A 21065-nucleotide genomic window follows, 5' to 3' on the forward strand; every position below is an offset into this window, starting at 1 on the left:
TGATAGCTTTGCTGAATAGAGTAACCTTGGGTGTAGGTCCTTGCCTTTCATGACTTTGAATATTCCTTTCCAGCCCCTTCTTACCTGGAAGGTTTCTTTTGAGAAATCAGCTGACAGTCTTATGGGAACTCCTTTGTAGGTAACGGTCTCCTTTCTCTTGCTGCTTTTAAGATTCTCTCCTTATCTTTAATCTTGGGTAATGTAATTATGAGGTGTCTTGGTTTGTTCCTCTTTGGGTCCAATTTCTTTGGGATTCTCTGAGTTTCCTGGACTTCCTGGAAGTCTATTTCCTTTGCCAGATTAGGGAAGTTCCCCTTCATTATGTTTTCAAACAAGTTTTCAATTTCTTGCTCTTCCTCTTCTCCTTCTGGCATCCCTATGACTTGGATGCTGGAATGTTTACAGTTGTCCTGGAGGTTCCTAAGCCTCTCCTCATTTTTTTTTGAATTCTTGTTTCTTCATTCTGTTCCAAATCATTGATTTGAGTCCTGGTTTCCTCTTCTTCACTGTTGCTTCCCTGTATATTTTTCTTTATTTCACTTTGCATAGCCTTCATATCTTCCTCTTTTGCATCCATACTTAATCACTTCTGTGAGCATCCTGATCATCAATGTTTTGAACTCTGCATCTGATAGGTTGGTTTTCTCCTCATCACTTAGTTCTTTTTCTGGAGTTTTGATCTGTTCTTTCATTACGGCCATATTTCTTTGTATCTGTGCACCTGTTATGTTCTAAGGGGTGGAGCCTTAAGTATTCAGCAGGGTGGGGCAACCCACTCTGCTGTGTTGTGATGCTATATGTGGGGGGGGGGGTCAGAGAGGGAACAATGATACTTACTTGGCTCTCGCTCCCCTTTCAGTCACTTCCCCCGCTACCCACAAGCATTGGGCCCTTCTGGTGCTGATTCCCAGGTGGGTGGGTTTGTGTACATTCTAGAACCCTGTGGGTCTCTCCAACAAACTCTCCTGTGAGGCTGGGAGTTTCTCCCGCTGCCACAACCCCCACAGATTTTTTCAGTCAGAGGTTTTGAGGCTTTAGTTTCCTGTATTGGAACCCTGGGTTGTGTGGTCTGTCTCACACCCCATTTTTTCCTCCTGGCTTATCTGCACAGAAATGTGGAACCCCCCTGTCCACCAACCTGCACTTTGCACACCTAGTCCGCTGCCTTGCTGTGAGTCCTCTCCACCTGGCTGCCCGTCTCCACCCCTCCTACCTGCCTGGATGAATGTTTCTTCTTTAACTCCTTGGTTGTCAGACTTCCATACAGTTTGATTTTCTGGCAGTTCTGGTTGTTTTTTCCTTTTAAATTGGTTGTTGTCCTTCTTTTGGTTGTGTGAGGATGCAAAGCATATCTACCTACGCCTCCATCTTGGCTGGAAGTTCCTTCTTGATTTTTAATCCAACTCATTTGCAATGTGTTTTATTTCTTCAAGCATCCCATGCACTATAGTGCCCCAGTCTTCACATTCTCTTTTATCTCCACCAAGTACACTTGACTTTCTACTTGGCTTGAATACTTCTCGTGTATCCTTAAGATTGCAGCTTAACTGTTACTTTCATGAGAAGTTTTCTCCAAAGCTGCATATATGAACTTAGCATCCTTACTACTGCACCTGACACACTTTTCTTCACACATCCTGCAATGATTTATAGTTGCCCATTTGCGTGTCTGTTTCCTACCTGACTATAAGCTCCGTGAGGGTAGGGGACACATCTTGTTCGCTATTATATCACTTAATAAGAGAATAAATCAGTTTATTGAAGTGAGAATAAAGCAATGATCCTTCATGACATAAGCTTAACTTTAACATAGCATAAGGAAGAGAAAGCAGAGCACGGGAAATGCCACCATGATGTGAAACAAGAATGAACAGATATGCCATTATTATAACTCTCTGAGGGATGTTCTGTGACAGTGTTTCCATCTGGCCCTGACCCTCCTGTGTTCTGAGGGTTTCCTAAGCAGACCCTCGTGGTGACGCGGGCTGACTTGGTTTGGTTATGGCTACGCGGTGATTCAAATGCCTCTTGAGAATGTGAACACTGAATCACAAATGACGCATTTGTGTTTCTCAAGCACTACCATAAAGTATTATAAATTAGAAGTTCAGACTTGAGCAACCATTTATGCAATGGAAAGTAAGGCTGACAATTTGTTTTTAAAGTTCTTTGAAAACATTTCTGAGAAGGTGTTGTGACTAAGTTTTCATTTATCTCAAATCCCTTGGTTAGCTTCTTGTGAACCTCTGAATTTATAGTACAGCCCTTTTACAAACAAAGCAATTCAAAAAGTCCCAACTAGAGTGGGACCTACTATTCTTTCTCTTGTCACCAACATTATGCTTTCAGATTTTATGCTTTACTATCAACATCCACACCCCCCACATAGGCTGATGCATCAAGTCTCTAAAAGTGTAAAAGTAAACATGCAAGCAACAAAGTAAAACGATTATTGTCACCAAGAATTAACAACTGCACAATAAATTTATTCTATTTAGCTTTCTTTCTAAAGATATAGGATATATGATAAAGTGTTATTGCTTGACAAGCAGCCTTGTTGGAAAGCATTGTTATTTGCTAAAACTATATGAAACTTGTCTTTTCGTTGAAATAGTTCAGGGCAAAATATTTTACTTATTCCACATTTATGTATAGTTTCATTCTGAGTTTTGGTTTCATTAGAAAATTTGTGAGTGTGGAAACCTGACTTAAATCTCTCAAACCTCACTCTCTCCAGCCCTACTCAATAAAACAAAAATTATGTCAATTAACTCAATATTTTTAAAAATTATTTTCTGTCAAAATGTGAGTCTATGTCTTCTTATCCAATGATTTTGCTTCTTTAAATACACACACACACACACACACACACACACACACACACACACCCCTTTTCCTGTGGCTTGAGAGGAAAGAAAGCAAGAAAAAAGTCAATATTTTATTGCAGGACTTTGAGTAACTTGTTATTCTTTCCCTGAGAATTTTTTAGGGAAGAGATTCATTGTCATTTCACATTTGGAGTGAACAGAATTCCTACCACAGTGGATGGGTGGCCTTAAAAAATAAAAGAATATCTTAAACACACTTTTCCTAAATGTTTCTGTTACTGTAGCATTCTCCTCTGTGTGAGCACAGGCAAGAAATGAAAATGTGATCAGCCTAAGATACAATGTCACAAGTTGATAAGAGCTTCTTTTCTGCCTCTAGGAAGGAATTGAAGTTGGTTTATTTGTTTCCCTTTAGTTTCAGTCTGTGGAAAGAATATTGAGGAAGGCTTAAATCTGAGAATGGATCACCTGCTGTGTGACCCTGGGCAAGTTACTTAATCTCTCTGACACGTTCCCTCATGTGTTAAACACATGTTCTCCCATGTTTAAAAATAAAAATACATTGGGTCATAACTGCCTTGCTATTTTCAAGATTATTGTATATACTAAATGAGATAATGTGTATTAAAGTTATTATTTTTGGCAAGTTTTCAGTAGCAGTCTAGACTACAACTCTGGACTGTGTTATTTATTTATATTAGACTGAGTTTCTCTTTCTAAATTTTTGAATATCTATTTTTATTTTTTAACAGCAGTCCTCATCCATCAAAATTATGACTTTACCCTTTCCTGGGTTTTAAATTTAGAGAGAGACTCTTTTAGTTCTTGTTCAATAGAAAATAGTGGCTATTGATGTCTTATGATTCAAGGAAGTTCTGGAAAGTTTCCTTCATTAAAATATATTAGTATCATCACTAGGATCACACCCACCTGACAGCCCACCCCTCCCCCACCATGCTAAGCTAAACACACCCTTTTCCAATATTTTTTCCTTCCTTACCTCTTTCTAGCCAGTCTAACTAGGATCAGAGATCATAAGATTTCAGAGAAATAAAAGTTAGTGGCCCCCAATAAAATACTCCTTTAGGATATGACTTGGATGTTCTGATTTAATATGTGTATGTATTTGTATATTTCTTTTTACCTTCTATTCCAACCTTTCTTCCAGAAACCCCTATTTTATGGTCATTGCTTAGATATAATTTATTCTCTTGAGGATAAAAATCTTTGTGAAATGCAGAATAATTGTTTGGTGATCACATATGTTCAACTTAGAGGCATGACCAATTACTGACAGATCAAGGAGGTTTTCTGCCAAGTGGTAATAATTTTGTGCTGTTTAAGATATAAAATAAGAAAACAAATTAAACAGAGGTTGGTAGCGCCGAGCTTTGCAGGAAACTGCCCAGCCTCTCGTGCTCCCACAGATTCTGAATTAGCACTGAGTCAGGTCCTTCAGTGTCTCTCACAAACATCTAGACGGTGTGAAAACACACTTTAACATAAATGAACTGTGGAGGTCAAGTAATAACTACCCTACTACCTTCTACATTTTTGTTTCTTTTCCACACAGACTATCTGTAAGAAACAAATTGATTTAACTTGTGGGGGTCTAAAGTTAGTTTATACTGTATAGCTCTTGCATTACTGTTTATCATGATGCTATAAAATATACACCATCGCATGTAATCATTTGGGGTGGGGATGGGGGAAGATAACAGAGTCGGTTTGTCTAATTGTCTAAAGAATGGTTGAAAATTTTTAGAAAAATGTGACAAAACTCAACCAATACAACTTTCCCTTGAGAACAAAAATCCAAAAGTATCCTTCACAAATTGAACTTGTCCAACTTCTAATACTTCTCTCTCCCTCAGTGCATCGGGGTATCAGTCCTATCACTTATGTTTCCCCTAATCTTTCCTTTCTCCACTGTTAATCTGGATAATTCTTTGTCAGTTAATTATCCCTTCTCCAAAATATTTTGTACCCATCACAAAATAATTTAAATGGATTTAATCAACCTGAAAGACAAAAAGGGAGTCACTGGCAGCTCTGCCAGATCTCTGTAAAGGTGTGGGCTCCCCCACCGCAGGGATACACATTTGCCCCATGAATGACAACTTTGTGTGCTCTTAAGTATAAAAATTAATTGTTTTCATTGCATTTGTACACATTAAGGTATACCGACGATTTTTACGCAGATGTTTACATCTGATTGTCGCTGAATCTTTAGAAAAATATTGTTCCTCCCGCCCCATCCCAGAGATCATTAATCCAACTCTCCAAGACGCTGGGGGGAGCAGAGGAGTGGAACCTAGCTATGTATGTGTTTCAAAAGCTCCACAGGTGTTTCTGATTTGTTTTCCCAATGGAAAGTTTCCCTGCTATCCCATTCTGAGGATTTTATCCCCAAAGATCCATGTGCTATTAACGCTTTCAGTAGGTGGCGCTCATTCCACCTGCCAGTTCCCTCCTTTGTCAGGAATGAATCCTAAATCGTTGGAGGAAGTCAGGAGCAGATCAAGGGTGTTCCCCTTCACCACACCCACACTGAAAACAGATGGCAGAACTCATCTTCCTAAACAGTATGTTAGTGGGGTAGAGTGGTGGGGGCAGGGGTGGGCAGGGCAGTGCTATCACTTGTTTATTACACACATGTAATCAGTGTTCCCAACAGTTCCTGCATGCCAGCCTTTTACCATAAAATTGAAAACAAAACAAAACAATATGGGTAGAAAGCAGATGATAAGAAAAACCAAGTAGATATTTAGACAGAAGGGGGTTGTTTTGTTTTTGTTTTATATGAGGAAGAGATGGGAACCACTGATGTTGTTGCTTTAAAAATAATAATAATGTGTGCAAAACTTATCATGGCCTACACTCAGATAGCAGTACCTGCTAAAATAGGGATAGCACGGCGCAGCTCGCAAAGGACAGGAGCTTTAGAATCAGACCAACCTAGATTTACTCCTTGGTTCAAGCTCTGTATTTCCAACCAAGTTACTCAAACCTTAATTTTCAACAAGATATTACCTACCTGATTTAGCTGTTAAAAAGCATTACATTCAAAGAAAAAAAGTAAAACAATTATCCCAATGCTTTGGAGCATAGCCAGTATTTAATGACTAGTATTAGATTAGCTTATGAGTGCTAAGAATAAGGAAATGTAAAAGCTGAGTTGTTGGGTGTCTTTTTTTACATTGTTTTTGTAACAAAGAATAATGGGTAATTATTCTGAGTTTTGAAGGGAAGATTCCTATATCAATCAATACTAACAATAGAAAAATTTAGAGGAAGATGAGCAGGAAAAGACATGAGGATTGCTTTGTTATAATGAAAAGGCCTGATCTTGAACTTACAGAACTTGGGTCTGACAGGTGTGCCTCCATTCACAGGCCACCGTGACCTTGAGAAGGTCACTGAATCTCACTTTCCATATTTACAAGATGGGAATTAAATGCCATCTTGAAAATGCATGTGATATTGAATATTAAACATATACTGTACACTTTACCACGAAAACACAATAGTGTACAAAAATGTTTTAAAAACTGTAAAACCCTAAATAAAGGTAAAATGGTGCTGAGTAACTGCTAATGGTTAAAATTTATTCTTTATTGAAGTTCATCATTGAAGTTCAAAAATTATTCTCTCAAAAGAAAGTGGGATATTAAGTGAGTGCCAAATTTAGATGAGAATAAGAAGAGTAGCTATTAGATTGTGAAGTCAGAATTTGTGAGAGGAAAAAAGATATTAGCAACATGTTTACAATATTTCTGGAGGCATTTCCATGTCATTTGTCCCATAAATTATCCTAGTATTCTTTTTATAATATGCTTTTGGTAATATTTTTAGCAGGATTAAACATTTGAGTCTCACCTAATATTTTATTTTGTCCCCATTAAATTAGTACACATAATTGATAGCACCAGATTCAAATAAGTTAGGATGTTATCATTTGTATCTATTTCTTTTTTTTTTTTAAAGAGTTTACTTATTTATTTTTAGACAGAGGGGAAAGGAGGGAGAGGAACATCAATGTGCAGTTGCCTCTTCTGCGCCCCCTACTGGGGACCTGGCCCACAAGTCAGGCATGTGCCCCGACTGGGAATTGAACCAGTGACCCTTTGGTTTGCAGACCAGCACTGAATCCACTGAGCCACACCAGCCAGGGCTGTATTGATTTCTTTAAAATTTCCAAATTATAGAATGAGAAATTTAACAATATGAAAAAATATCATAGAAAAAGTAGGTAGAAATCATATTAACAAAAGAGAATCTATCAAGACCATCATATGATTCTTGGCTTTAGATAACAATGGTTTTATTAATACTAATTTATATCAATAGGTTAAAATTGTACATCTAAATGTTTCATCTATCAGAGATTTTTTTTTAATTAGCATTCTATTATGTTAAATATGTACTTTTGTATGGCATGCAGTAATGTCACTGGACAAAAGGAAACAAGAGAGCCCCTTTGCAGCAATGACTGCTGTGCTGTTTGAAGGTCAATGGTTTTTTCAGCATGCAGAGAATCTTCATCATGTCATACTTCAGAAATATGTTTTCATAAATGGGAAACAACAGGCAATGATTTAATGCTTTTGTTAAACCGCTATAATTCTTTCAAAGCAGTATGTATCCCAACTATTTCTCTTTGTTAAAGAGAAAAATCAACTCCTTAAAGAAAATTTCCTATTCTGCAAGTGGGGAGGAATTTAAGAATCATCTATTATTATCTTTTTGTTAGTACAAGAAATTTGCATTGGCAAGCAAGCTGCTGTTGTCAGCTCTTTAATGGACAGAGCAGACAGGAAGCTGCCTCCACCCTAAGAGGCTGGGAGACTGAGCAACTGAGTTAGACAGCAGGTACCCAGGCCAATCAAGGCAATTTTCTAGCACAGACTAGCAGGTCCTGGAACTTGTTCTATTACTTTTTCCTCTGTTAAAGAAGCAATGATTTCTCTGTCTGGAAGCAGTGCTGCTATTTCTAGTCTGAGGGGGGAAAATGGGAAGGAATTTGATAACAATTGACTTGCTAAAACAGCAAATTACTTTTAAAAATAGATTATCTACACTTATAAAATGAATCTCAAGAAAGCACACAATTAATAAAAGCTGGCTCTGAATTACCCATACAAATGCGCATCAATATCCAGTAAATAGCTGATTATGCGCACTATATCTTTCCTTTCTCAGAAATAGAGCTAAGAGGTTTTTTGTGTGTTTTTGTTTGTTTTTTTTAAACCAACAATACAAAAATCTCACTATTTTACACTTGGGGATCTTCAGAATTTTACTTCCTTTTTACTGTTAAAAAGTCACAGTAGCTAAAAGAAGTAATGCATTTTCTTTTAAATTAAGAAAAAAACCCACCATGTGTTTAAGGGTGGCACAGGGGTGCAGAGCAAGTAGCTGGTGAGAAAAGGTTTAGGGCCTGTTGCAAAACCAACTGCAAGCCAAGTACGATTCCAGATAGATAAGAACCACCTGCTACCATACAGAGGGTGAAAGACTTAAAAGATGAAATGAGAAGGAAGTGACCTTAAAGATCATTTTTCCAATTATCATATAAGTCACTAAGGAAATGTGGAGAGTTCACGAGACACATATGAATACAATACTTGCCACATGTTATTCAATGTAAGAAGACATTCTGTATTTCTAGTCAATCAAGAAAAACTCCTAGAAGTAGATGGTTTATGATTGGTAATCGAAATAACTACATGGGCACTTACCTAGTGTCTTACTGAATCCTCACAACAACGCTGCTGTTTTAGAGGGTGTGTAGCAGATGACAAAACTGAGGGAGTTAAGGACCATGCTCAAGGTCACACATTTAGTAAAGGGTAGTCAGGATTCACTAGGTCCCTCGGACCCCCCAGCGCCCTTAACTGGCCCAAGCCCTTAACAATTCTGCTTTACTGTGCTCTGCATAAATGTATGTCACCGTTTTCAGAAAACTTTACTTTTTGGACTCAAAAAAGAAACCCAACAAACGTCCCCAGCAACTTAAAGTCCAGGAGCGATTGCCGGGACTTTGATGATACACTAGTGTACAGTTAGAAAAGAAGGAAATTCATTTTCACAGAATGAAATGCTTACGGAAAATAAATGGTTTTTCTTAGCCTAAGCAAAATCAGAAATCTGAGTCAACTTTGTTTCAAAATGGAACAAACAATGTTTCAATAAAACACACTTTAAACACTCATCTCAGTAACAATGCGGCACATAGAAAGAGCTCCCTTCTTAAACTTTCAGGTAGGAAATATTCCGATTTCATAAAGTTAGGGAAAGACTTTACCTGTAAAGATATTACAGACAAAAAGAGTGGGATACACAAAATAACTCGTATGGGCTTAAAAGGATCACAGGGCAGCGATGCTATAAAGGTTGTACGCAAAATACGTATTTAAAACTTGAAGGTCAGTACGCGACAACTTAAAGAAAGAAGGCGAATCTCAGGAACCACGAGTTTTTGTAATGATCCCCATGGGCTTTGTTCTTCATCTCATTTTTAAATAAAAAGTTATGATTAGGAAAAGGAGCATTATAGAGACAAGTAAAACTACTCGGCAACAGAGAAGAAAAATTGTCAATGAACAGGCGCAGCTGTCGAGTCCGAGTGCGGGACTTCAGGGAAAACCGAGCGTCCGTCCTTCGCAAGTTTGTCCTGGACGGGTCGATTTCTTCGTTACTCAACTATACGAGTGGGGAAATAATTACAATAGAGGCTCCCACGGGAGAAACCCTACGCACTTAAGGTACCGGCTTATTTCTCGCCGCCGAATCTAGCGAGTAGTCGTCACTGAGACACTCCTCTCGGCCCTGTGGGAATCCCGCTCCTCGTCGGCCCACGTGGCAAAGTAAACAGAAGGTGGGCTGGGCCGGGGAGTGGCGGGACGCGGTCAGTTTCCCGACGAGTCAGACCGTTCGGAAGTGCAGGCCCCCAGTGCACTCCGGGCCTGCCCTCGAGGAACCTGGGGAGTGCTGCTCCGCAAGACTGAAGTGACAGCGTCCAGAGGATGCCGAAACCCGGGAGAGGCGGTGGACGGAGATCCTACCAGGGGACGGAGGTGCGGGCCTTGGCGGGATGAGGTGGGTGCGCGCGGCGTGTGCGCCAGGACGTCCGAGGAGGTGGGCGAAGGGGACAGGGTCAGGGTACCGGACCGAGGTGGGCGCGCGCGGGGGAGAGGGCAGTTCAGACACCACTCAGGGGGTGGTGGGGTGAGGGACCAACAAAAAGTTTAAAAGGTTAACTGGGGTCTCGCATCCTCGTGCCAGGCACCCACGACACCTCGCCCCGCGCGCCCGCCCCGCGCCCTCACCCGGGGTGGAGACGCGTCCGAGGGTCCCTGGGAGCCCCGGGTCTGGCCGCGGCGCCCGGGGGCTGGATCTCCGCCCCCCCCCCACCCGCGCCCGCCCTCGCCCCGCGCTCCGGCGGGCGCGCCGCTGCCCCCCCAACCCCCGCCCCCCGCTCCGCTCGCCGCGCTGCGCCAGGGCACCCGGGCCAGGACCGCGCGCCCCAGTGTCCGGCCCCCGAGTGCCGCGGCCTCGGTGCAGGACGCCCCGGCTGGGGGGAGACTCCCTGGGAGCGGGGGGCAGAGGGCCCCTGGGCGGCGACCGAGGCCCGGCGGAGGAGGCGGAATCCGGCCGGGGGAGGAGGAGGCGGAGGCGGAGGCGGCGGCGTTGGGGAGGCGGCGGGGGAGGAGGAGAGCTCGGGCGACAGCCGCCTCCGCGAGCGCCGCGCGCCCAGGCCCGGCTGGCATGCGAGTCACGTCCGCCCCCTCGGCGCGGCCGCCCCGAGACGCCGGCCCCGCCGAGTGATGAGAACAGACGTCAAACTGCCTTATGAATATTGATGCGGAGGCTAGGCTGCTTTCGGAGAGGAGCAGAAGGAAGCAAGATGGCTGCCCTTTAGGATTTGTTAGAAAGGAGACCCGGCTGCGACTGCTGCGTTGCTGCGAGGCTGCGGGACGAGAACGAGGTCAGAGCGCGTCCCCTCCCCGCGGAATCCCCCTGCCCTCTCCCCTCCGCCCCCCCCGGCTTCCAGGGTCGGGGCAGCCCGCCCCGCAGTGTCGCCCGCAAACACCGAGGGGGAAGAGGGAAGCTTCGCAAATTACTGGAGCCTCTTCAACATGGCTGACAAATATAGTTTTAATCCCCCCCCCCTTTAAACCTATAGTTCTGTGTTCTCCCCGCTCTCCTGCGGGCGCTCGTCCGCTCCGAACCCGGAAAAGTTACCTTTGTGACTCCGACCACTCGGTCTCCCGGCCTTTTATCCCCAGGAAAGTGATTTTCTTTGCTTTCCTTTCCAAAAGAGTTCAGGTTTGGGGGTCTCTACAGTCCCCTCTAGCGCTCCCACCCCCCTTCCTCCGGGTGAGCCGCGCACGCCGCGGGTCTGCCCGCGCCCACCCCGGCGAGAACGCCCGCGGGGCTCTCGACCCTTTCATCCGCTGTCGCCCCGGGTCTGGGTTCGCGTTCGCCTCCCGGACCCCCGAGTCCTCTTTCCGGGGGGCGTGCGGGCGAATGTCACGGGCCCTGAAACTGGAGTGCACGGAGGGGGTGGTTTCTTGCCGGAGTCCGCGCGTTCTGCGAGTGGCGCCGAGTGGGAGAGCAAAGAATAGTTTCTCGGGTCCCCCAGACCAGAGCAGAACCCACTTCTCCAGGTACCGCAGCGCGCGACGGCCGAGCCCTGCAGCCCGGGGAGCGGGTGTGGGAGAATCCGGGCGCACATCCCCGTCCTGGCTTTGTGCTCCTCCCGAGTCCGCTGCGCCGGGCTCCCGGGAAGTGACAGGCAGACACAAAGGCGGGCGCAGGCCCGGGGAGGGGGCGGCCGGGAGGGGCCGCGCGGAGAGTTGGAAGACGGCAAGGTCAGGGGCGCCCGAAGAAGTGAAACCCAATCCCGGCGAAGAAGCAGAGAAGTGGAGAGGCAGATTTTCAACAGTCCCGTCCAAATTTCTCTTTCTCTCTTGGCTGCTCTCTTTTCTTGGTTCTTTTATCTCTCTGCCTTTCTCGGTCTCTTCTTGTGCTCCCCCTTCGCCGCCTCGTCCACACACACACACGCGCACACACACACACACACACACACACACTCTCGAATCCTTACGAATCTTTTCACTGGGGCTGCTTGTCTGGTGTTATGAAGCCAACAGAGTTTCTACGGAGAGGTTTCCACCTAGGGCAAAATAAAGTGTGGCCTGGATAGACTCCTGAGAAGGTCTGCTCGGAAGTACCTCATTTGCTGGCCACTGCCTTCGTGACATACTTTTAGCTGCAGTGAGGGATTTCTCCCTCGTCCATCTAGTGTTTAGGAACTGAAAGAAGGGTTATTTTCCAGCTACTTGCTTAAAATTTAGTGAAATGTTTTTATATGTGCTTGTCTAGGAAGTTGGGTACGTATACGAGTTTAAAATCTCAAATCTCATATTACATATTGTCATTTTCCCTCTCCAGTCAGGGTTAATAATGGCAAGTCCAAGCCCCAAAATAATCACTAACAAATGATCTATTGTAAGTGTAACGTTGTATCTTAGGGGAAGTTGACATGTACAAGGAAAAGATCTGGATTTTGTATGGTTGAAGGCTGTGAATATTGTTGCCTTGCCAATGAAATTATAATTCTGTATTTCAATGGGAAGTTGAAATACTGGAGGGGAGTTATATTATTGTGCATGTTTACATGTGTGTTTCATAAGAGATTTGAAATAGAATATAAATTTCAACACAGTAGATATTGATTTTTTAATGTTATTAAGCAGAGAAGTGTTAGTGAGTGATTGGAAAGTCAAGCTTAAGGTACTAAGACATATATATGATTAAAAACCCGACAAGAAAAAGCACAGTAATAGACATTCCTCCATAAATAAGGTTTTTGAAACCCTCTGTCCTCAGCAGTTCACTTTGTAACTCTTTCTATGTTGATCTCTCCAAAAGCCGTTAAGTTTTCTTTAATCATTGATACTAGAGGTTATTTCACATGAACAGGGAGAAGTATTACTCATCTCTGTGAAATAGAAACAGCTCATTTGGTTATTTCTCATAAAACATTAAAGAAGAAGCACAGGAATTTAGCATAAATGCTTACTATTTGTTGGGAAAACTATGGTTAATTATTCCAGCAATTCAGAATTAAAAAATAATTTCTTTTGCTAACAGAGTAGTATCTAACTACTTTTGGGGAACTTTTTAAATGTGGTGTATACTTGTCTTCAAGTTACCAAATAATCATACATATAGTATTTTCTCCTCATGTTGATAAATAAAACTACCTATAGTGGTTAGTAATTTGAATTGTGACTATGAAGGCTTGTTCTTCTCTATTATCAAATTTAGACTCTGTTGTTATTTTATGCATCATATTTGCATAATGAAAGTAGCTACTAATTAATGTTTTATGAGAGCTTCAATGATTACAAAGAGATGAACATATTATTCACCAATCTGAAAAAAAGTACCACTATTTCTTTTATTAGAAAAAAAAACCAAATTACATGAATCAGTATGGAATAAATAGTTTGTAATAAAAAAACATAACATCAGCTCTTCATTTACCGTATCTGTGAGGGTTAAGACCATCTGGATGATCCAAAAATTTCATGGGAGAACTGTCTGCGGTAATTAAATTTGAGGAGACTGATAGCGGACAAGCACAAGGTAGTTTTTCCTAATCTACAATGTTGCTTCACTTATTTTCTTATTGAACTAATGGTTAATGAGGAATTAACTCAGAATGAGGGAGTCTCTTGCTTTGTTTAAATTCACACATTTACCAAACTCTTCTTTTCTCAGTGCCTTCGTTAGATGGGGCGTTATGCTGGTCCATGCCGGGGCCCAGAGGGACTGGTGTGATTGCGGGCACGTGGGCCCAGGCGCTGGCAGGTCAACAGCACTCGCAGAACAAGTGCGGTGCACCTGCAGAGGGCCTGTTAGGACAGACTTTTAGTCCTGTCTGGGCACTGGACTTGTATTAGGTAATAAAAACTGTAGTTAATCTTTTGGTTTCACTTGCTGAAGTTAGAATTCTCTATCAATCTCTCCAAAGCTCCACCCATACACAATGTTGTGAGCCAAATGTCACCATTGAAATGTATTTCCTGACTTGCTGACCTCATTAAAAAGCCCTTCTTATGATTCATTCACAGACACACCTAGGCAGCAACTCTATTTTGCTTCCTGCCCCAAATCCAAATTAGGAAATCTTATGAGTTTTTATGAAATTACTTTGAAATAAAATAGCTTCAAAAGCTATAAATATTTGACATTTTAGAATGTCTAATACTTAGAAATATTAGTTATGCTTTTTTATGCTCTAATTGCTACAAGTTCAACTGTTGCTGCTAGTAGAATTTAATAGTCTTACCCAGCATCTCAAATTACTAGAGGGAGTATTCTTTTATAAACAACCCTATTGAGTATTGTACTATGTAATTGTTTCCTGTTGCAAGGGCAGGTTAAAATTCTGGACCAGAGGACAGGGTTGGTTCACCAAAATAACATTTTTCTCAACTATTATTCCACCATTACACAGTAGTTCTTAAGAGTAGTAATGGCACCAAAGCCAGCAGCAGGGAAATATCTCACAAGTCAACTTTACGATTGGAGCCTTAACTGTGGGAGCCTCGGGTTGCCAAGTAGAGCTGGTGGTTATCTTGGAAACTGTGTTGAAGAACACAACCACAGATGATTTTGCCAAATATACAGTATTTACTTGGTCTAGATCTCTGATTTCTATTTTGACTCACTGCAGAAGCTCAGTGAATACTGTGACATTATTTTAGAGGGTTATCGAGTGCATCTGTTGGTTTGGTACACAGTAGGAGAGAAGAGTTCCAGAAGGGGAGAGGATAAAGTGAGCACTTGAGGCGTTGTGACTGCAACCCAAAAGTCATTTGATCTATCCACTCATTTCCAGCGTTATTCTGATCCTACATTGTCCATTGCAGAAAAACACTGACGATGGATATATAACCTTTTCTAAATAAAATGAATTGTGGTTGTCCATTCCAAAATAGAAAATTCTATCAGTTTTGATTTATGCTTTCTCCACATGTCATGAAATGCAGTTAAAGGTGCCAGGCTTCAAGAAGGAGAAATACTAGGTGAATTTTCAAAATTTTATTTAAAAATAAATTCAGTGATAATGTCAACCTATCTGTAGTCTTAAGAATTTAGAACTATTTTATACTTAGTAAGGGTTGTTACTCAAACTGATTTGGAATCAATCTCCAAATAATCAGATAATTAAATTAAAAGATGAATAAATTAGGGTGAAGTGTTTTTGAAATACAGTTTACAGGGGTGTCCTATCTTTTGGCATCTCTGGGCCACACTGGAAGAAGAGTTGTGTTGGGCCACACATTAAATACATTGTGACACGAAATCACAGAAAACAACCCCATTATGTTTTAAGGAAAGTTATGATTGTGTGTTGGGCCACACGCATAGTCATTCTGGGCCGCGTGCAGCCTGCAGGCTGCAGGTTGGACTCCCCTGGTAAGACATAAAGTGGACTGGTTGCTTCCCTGAAAATACTGTAAGAGTTTCTTTTAAATTAGATTATGTGTATTGATAGAGTTTTAAATCTGATTCCTATGTCTTTTTGTTCCCTAATACAACCTACTGCTGTCCTGCTCAGTCAAGATGTAATGAGTGAGTGGGGAGTGGAGGTGGTGTAGATGTGGTCGAAGGGTGCCGGCTTCCATTTGTGAGATGAGTACGTTCTGGGATGTAAGGTACAGTGTGGTCACTGTAGTTAACAATACGGTATTGCCTACTCAGTGCTTGCGAAGAGGAGATTTTGAATGTCCTCGCCACACACATGCACACAAAAATTACAACTGTGAAGCGAGAGATTTATTTACTGACTTTATTGTGGTAACCACTTCCATGTATATATGGAATCAAATATATATATTCCATATATATATTCCAAATATATATATTCCATATATATATATCAAATTTGAGATATATAATATATGAGATATGTATATAATATATATATACATATCTTAAATCATTACATTGTATATACCTTAAATTTATACAAGGTTTATTTTCAATTTCATCTCAGTGAAAACTGGAAAAATATTTAATGAGTAACATAGAACAAAAATAATGTTATTGAATTAGAAAATGTGTAATATATTCTAAATCATAAGAGACAATTAACATAAAGAGTCTTGGGAACGGTGGTGATGGTGGTAATGATGGTGCTTTTCCTTAAATGTACCTTATAAAGGCTACCTCCATTAGCTCATCAAAGTCATCCATTGTAGTCCTAGCCAGGTTGCTCAGTTGGTTGGAGCATCTTCCCATACACCAAATGGTTATGGGTTTGATTCCCAGTCAGGGCACATTCCTAGGTTATGGGTCCAGTCCCTGGTTTGGGTGTGTATGGGAGGCAACAAATTGATGTTTCTCTCTCTCATCAATTTTTATCTCTCTCTCTCTCCCCTCCCCTCCCCTCCACCTCTCTGTCTAAAATCAATAAACATCCTTGGGTGAGGATAAAAAAAAAATTCATCTATTGTTGGCACACAGTTTAATGACTTTTAGTAAATTAATACTGAGATTACATATTCTTCAGTTTTTTTATTGAGATAGGTGTAGATTCATATCGAATTATATAAAATTAGTATTAACTGGGCATGCACAACATTCTAATTTCTGCCAGTGCTAACATTTTGCAAAACAGTGTGACGTCACAGCCAAAATATTACCATTGACACAGTCTCCCAATCTTACTCAGGTTTCCCCCGTTTGACCTGTACCTGTGTGTATGTGTATACTAATTCTGTACTACTTTATCACATAATTGGATATTTTAAAACTTTTTCCTGAAAACAAAAAAGTTTAACATAGTTCTACTTTGTCAGTCATGTGATTGTGCTACCATGCCTTATCAAAATGTGCCTCAGAATAAGTTTTTGTTTGCTTAAATGTTGTTTGTATAAAATGCCTTTGTGTTCAAAATATTTGAAATTGTGTTAATGATTTATGATATTGTAAGTTGTATCATTTAATTCTCACCACAAGCCTAGAGGTAGGTATTATTATTATTTCCCCCATATCAGGTGAGAAAACTGAAGCACAGTGAGTTTAAACCTGCCCAGGTTCATACAGCTATGACGTGGCTTAGCTGAGATTTGAATTTAGGCCCCTTATCTCGACATCTCAGTCTTTTAGCCACTATGCTGTACCACCACATTACTATTAATAATAAAAGTGTAGCTATACATCAGCTACATAGGGGAACTCATAAAACAAGACTTAAAATGCATACAGCTGTCTCTGTAGAAACTTGTATTTGAATATTCATAGCAGCATTATTAATAATCATCAAAAGTGGGAATGACCCAAATGTCCATCAACTCATGAATACATGAACTGTGGTATATTCATACAAAGGAATATTACTCAGTAATGAAAAAGAATGGGTTACTGATACATACTACGACATAGGTGAACCTTGAAAGAAGTAAGAAGAGGCCATATACAGTATGATTCCACTGATATGAGATGTCCAAATTAGGCAAATTCAAAGAGACCAAAGGTAGATTTGTGATTGCTAGGGGATTGGGATAGGGGAATGGGGCACAGGCCGCTAGTCAATATGGTGTTTCTTTAGGGGTGGTGACATGTTCTACAAATAAGTGGTAATGATGGCACAACTCTAAAAAACACTGAATTGTATACTTTAAAGAGTAAATTCTATTTTATGCTAATGATGTCAATAAAATTGTTGAAAAAAATACGTACCATTGACAATGTATGTGGCTTTCAGAAAGTATCTCATGTCTCATGCAAAGAAATGTAGGTACTGTTTGAATTTCATTGTATTTTTGTAGAAATATGATGCCCGTGAGTTCTGTGTAGTTGCATTTCTCGCACAGATGAGAAGAAGGGCACTTAATTACACAAAAGTTTACCATGGCATTTGGTGGAGAATAAGATCCTTTAGGAATTCTCTGAGATAATTCATTTGACAGGTGATAGGTTAGGTAACTTTGTGAACAGATCTTAATGTATAATTGCATAAACTTTCTCAAATGTATTTAATTACTTAGCCATTCTCCAATTAATTCAGAAGATGTTACTCAAGTGTTAAAAAGAATGCATATAAAAGTTGCCATTGTTTTTTTCATTAAACTGTTGCCAAGTGTGTAGTTTAATCTAGAAATAAGGACAAATCCTAGATGATTTTATTTTTTGCATTAACATTTCTTGTCTGTATGTAAATAGAAAGGCACTGGAGGATACATAGGGTAGTCTACCAAATTTTGATTTTAGCTGTTTATATCTTCTTCCCTTATTATCATCTGTTGTTTATAAAATTAAAATGATAAAACATTTCATTGGGCTTAAGCAGAGAAGTCTTTTCCTGGGTACTGATACTGTAGTACATTACAGATGTAAAATCGAGTTAAGGAAGAACTCCGCAGCCATCTTTGTGATGCCAAGACAAAGTGAGAGAGAGTTAGGGTCAGAATTGTTGATGGCTCTCTCTGTGTTGCTAGACAGGACCACAGTTTTTACAAACACCAGCAGAATTTTTACAAACTTATTAATGATCAAATGAGCACAGATGTTTAGGGCTAGTCCCTATGAAGTTAGGACTTGTAGTTTTGGACACACAGGGTAAATTACTTGGGGTCGGTTTATTTGAATTTCTAACTTTATGTAATTCTAGATACCAGACATTCTTCTTGTTGAGCAATGCTTATCTCCCTTCTCATTCTGATGACAGTTTTGGGTGGCTGCCAGTTGGATCCCATAGCTTGGGACCATGACTGATAACTGGGGTGGGAGAGATTCAATGATATGGAAGCATTCAGCTTTAATAACAGTATACATGTTACTCTACTCAATGAGAGCATGTCTTGGCTTCATATAATTGCTTTGATCATTACTTTTTCAAGGAAGAGCTGTGGAAATGACACAGAATTTGACTTTTTAGGAGTATGATCATGGCACTTAATTGTAGGTTTGTTGCATATTTGTGACAGACACTCCTGTTTGAACCTTCCAGGGGTGTCTAGCCCACGGGCCATGGGCTGCCTGCGGCCCAGGATGGCTAGGAATGAGGCCCAACACAAAACTGTAAATTTACTTAAAGCCTTTTTTATTGCTCATCAGGTTTCATTAGTGTTTGTGTATTTAATGCGTGGCCCAAGACAACTCTTCTCTTCCAGTGTGGCCCAGAGATGCCAAAAGGTTGGACACCCCTGTAGCCCATCAAGAAGTTGACATGCTGATTGTTATGGAGAGCCATAGGTAGAATACAGGTGTGGCCCTCCTCATGGGAGAAAGGAACAGCTTACTTGCATTTACCCTTTCTTGCTTCCCTAAGACTTGGTGAACGACCTTGGTTGACAACAGATTTTTATACAAGTATCTCCATAATATCAAAACAGGTGCGTACTGGCTTGGAGTGTAGTACCTATGTTTGCTTTTCTACTGCACTTCTAAAAATTATAATCCTTTCAAACAAATTAGGTATGTAGACATTGGGATATTTTGATTTGTTGTTTATATATTTAGCTTTGTATGCCATAGATAGTATTGATATTTTTTATTTGCTACTTTTATTATTTAGAGAATTTCACAGTTCTGGGGATACTGAAGAGTAATATAATCTTAATTACTATTGTCATGTCTGATGAGCTATTGCTATAACCTGCCTTATCAAGTCACTATTTTCTTAATAGAATATTAAATCTAGTTTCTATGTCCAGATTTTACTTTAATGGGAACTATTCACCCAGCTATCCCTGTGAGTTTTTATTATAGTTTCCTCAGATGGGCATATTTTTGTCTTGTAATACAGAAGACAACGGGCTTGAATAATGTCAGTGAAACCCAGAGCAGATAGCATGGTTTGTCTCTGAGTTATTCCTCATGTTTCTCTTCTCTGTCTGCACTAAGAAACAAGGGCACCCATTAAAATTACCTTAATTATTAGTTGTGCTGCTTCCAAAGGCAAGCACCAGAACCTGAAAGTGATACAATGATATCATACCCAGATTCCATTCCTAATATACTGTCTTGTTCCTATAATTTATTTTTTTAATCTGTTTGTTCTTTCAGCACTTTTTCCATTCTTGTTTGAAGTCTTTTACTTTGAAGTCACCGAATTTCTACATTTGCCATTGGCTATAAAACTCACTCAGCTCTTTTATAACCTTTCATGATTTTTGCATTAAAAGGATTGCTTTAGACACTCTCTAATTAGTTCGGATAATTATTAGCTTTTTGTTTGTTTTACTGCATACTTTGTAACAGAACAAGAAATCATTTCTGCAAATAAAGTGTCTGATATAGTTCATAAAATTAGAATGGGCATCTTGAGAAGTGAATTTATTTATTAAAACATTAATTCATTTATATGCATATTTTAATGTACCAAACATAACTGGTGAAAGGACAAATACCATAAATGGATACTTTTCAAATATGAGACGGGAACACATCTTCCAAACTAAAAATACCATGTAAATTAATTTGTCTCAGTTAAAAGAGAAGCAGGTATATTTTAGCAGGAAAGCTCGTATTTTAAACTTTGTACTCTAGGTTTAACCTATCTTTATATGAATACAGCCACCTAAATGGTTACGTGTCCTCCTAAGAAGGTGTAATATCTATAATTGACATTATGAGAAAGTTGTGTGTAATTTTGGAATGTCTCCCACATTGCTGCTTGGGAAAAACATATTGTCAGAAAACAAAGCTAGTAGACATTTTTCTGATGACTTACCTTTAATGGCTATGACTTGATTATATGTTTCTACTGAAAATCAACATTGGAAAGGACATTTAGTTATTAACCTTGGTAACTAAATTTTCAATATTTTGAAATTTAACATGTGTACTCTTCAGTGTGATTCTTCTTTCAAGTAGGAAGTTTTATAGACATTTTTATAGACACATATATAATTTATAAACAATTTTAGTAAGTATATGAAAGATACAGGACAAGGCATGTTTTTAAATTACTTAAAACCCAGGCTTAAGATATTGTTGCATTCAGAGTAATTTTAGAAACACAAGTTTAATTCACTGCTGACACTTCTGCTTTAATTTTTTTTTGCATTGTTATAATTTGTCATGCTTTAAATAATTCTGAAGGTTATGGGAAATTTTCACATTTAGGGGTAAGAAAACCTTAGTTATTCACATTGTTATGTTTCTCTATTATTGGTAAGAATTCAGCCTCCTTAAGGAATGAGTCTA

At 40.1% G+C, this 21065-nt stretch overlaps 2 protein-coding genes across 7 annotated transcripts in view; one reads left to right on the forward strand and one right to left on the reverse strand.

Moving 5' to 3' along the window:
* Positions 1-9803: 9803 nt before the first annotated feature.
* The window catches only part of TET2 (tet methylcytosine dioxygenase 2), a 115845-nt gene continuing 104583 nt past the window's right edge, over positions 9804-21065 (forward strand). For 4 of the 6 annotated variants that reach the window (XR_011651134.1, XR_006653244.2, XM_024574945.4 and 1 more), the window contains exon 1: positions 10686-10818. The gene's annotated coding sequence lies outside the window, so the exon portion shown is untranslated. Of the gene's footprint in view, positions 9930-10685; positions 10819-21065 lie in introns of those variants that run through there. The other 2 variants (XM_053922061.2, XM_045183646.3) reach the window with 2 other exon arrangements.
* Positions 10671-21065, reverse strand: part of LOC123478117 (uncharacterized) — a 69000-nt gene continuing 58605 nt past the window's right edge. The window contains exons 3-4 of the mRNA XM_071221346.1: positions 11076-11965; positions 10671-10800 (exon numbers count right to left, since the gene is read on the reverse strand). Of these exons, the coding sequence (XP_071077447.1) occupies positions 11156-11965 (810 nt within the window). The 3' untranslated portion in view covers positions 10671-10800; positions 11076-11155. The remainder of the gene's footprint in view (positions 10801-11075; positions 11966-21065) is intronic.

Source organism: Desmodus rotundus, chromosome 4, assembly GCF_022682495.2.
Source record: "Desmodus rotundus isolate HL8 chromosome 4, HLdesRot8A.1, whole genome shotgun sequence".
NCBI classification, from domain to species: Eukaryota; Metazoa; Chordata; class Mammalia; order Chiroptera; family Phyllostomidae; genus Desmodus; species Desmodus rotundus.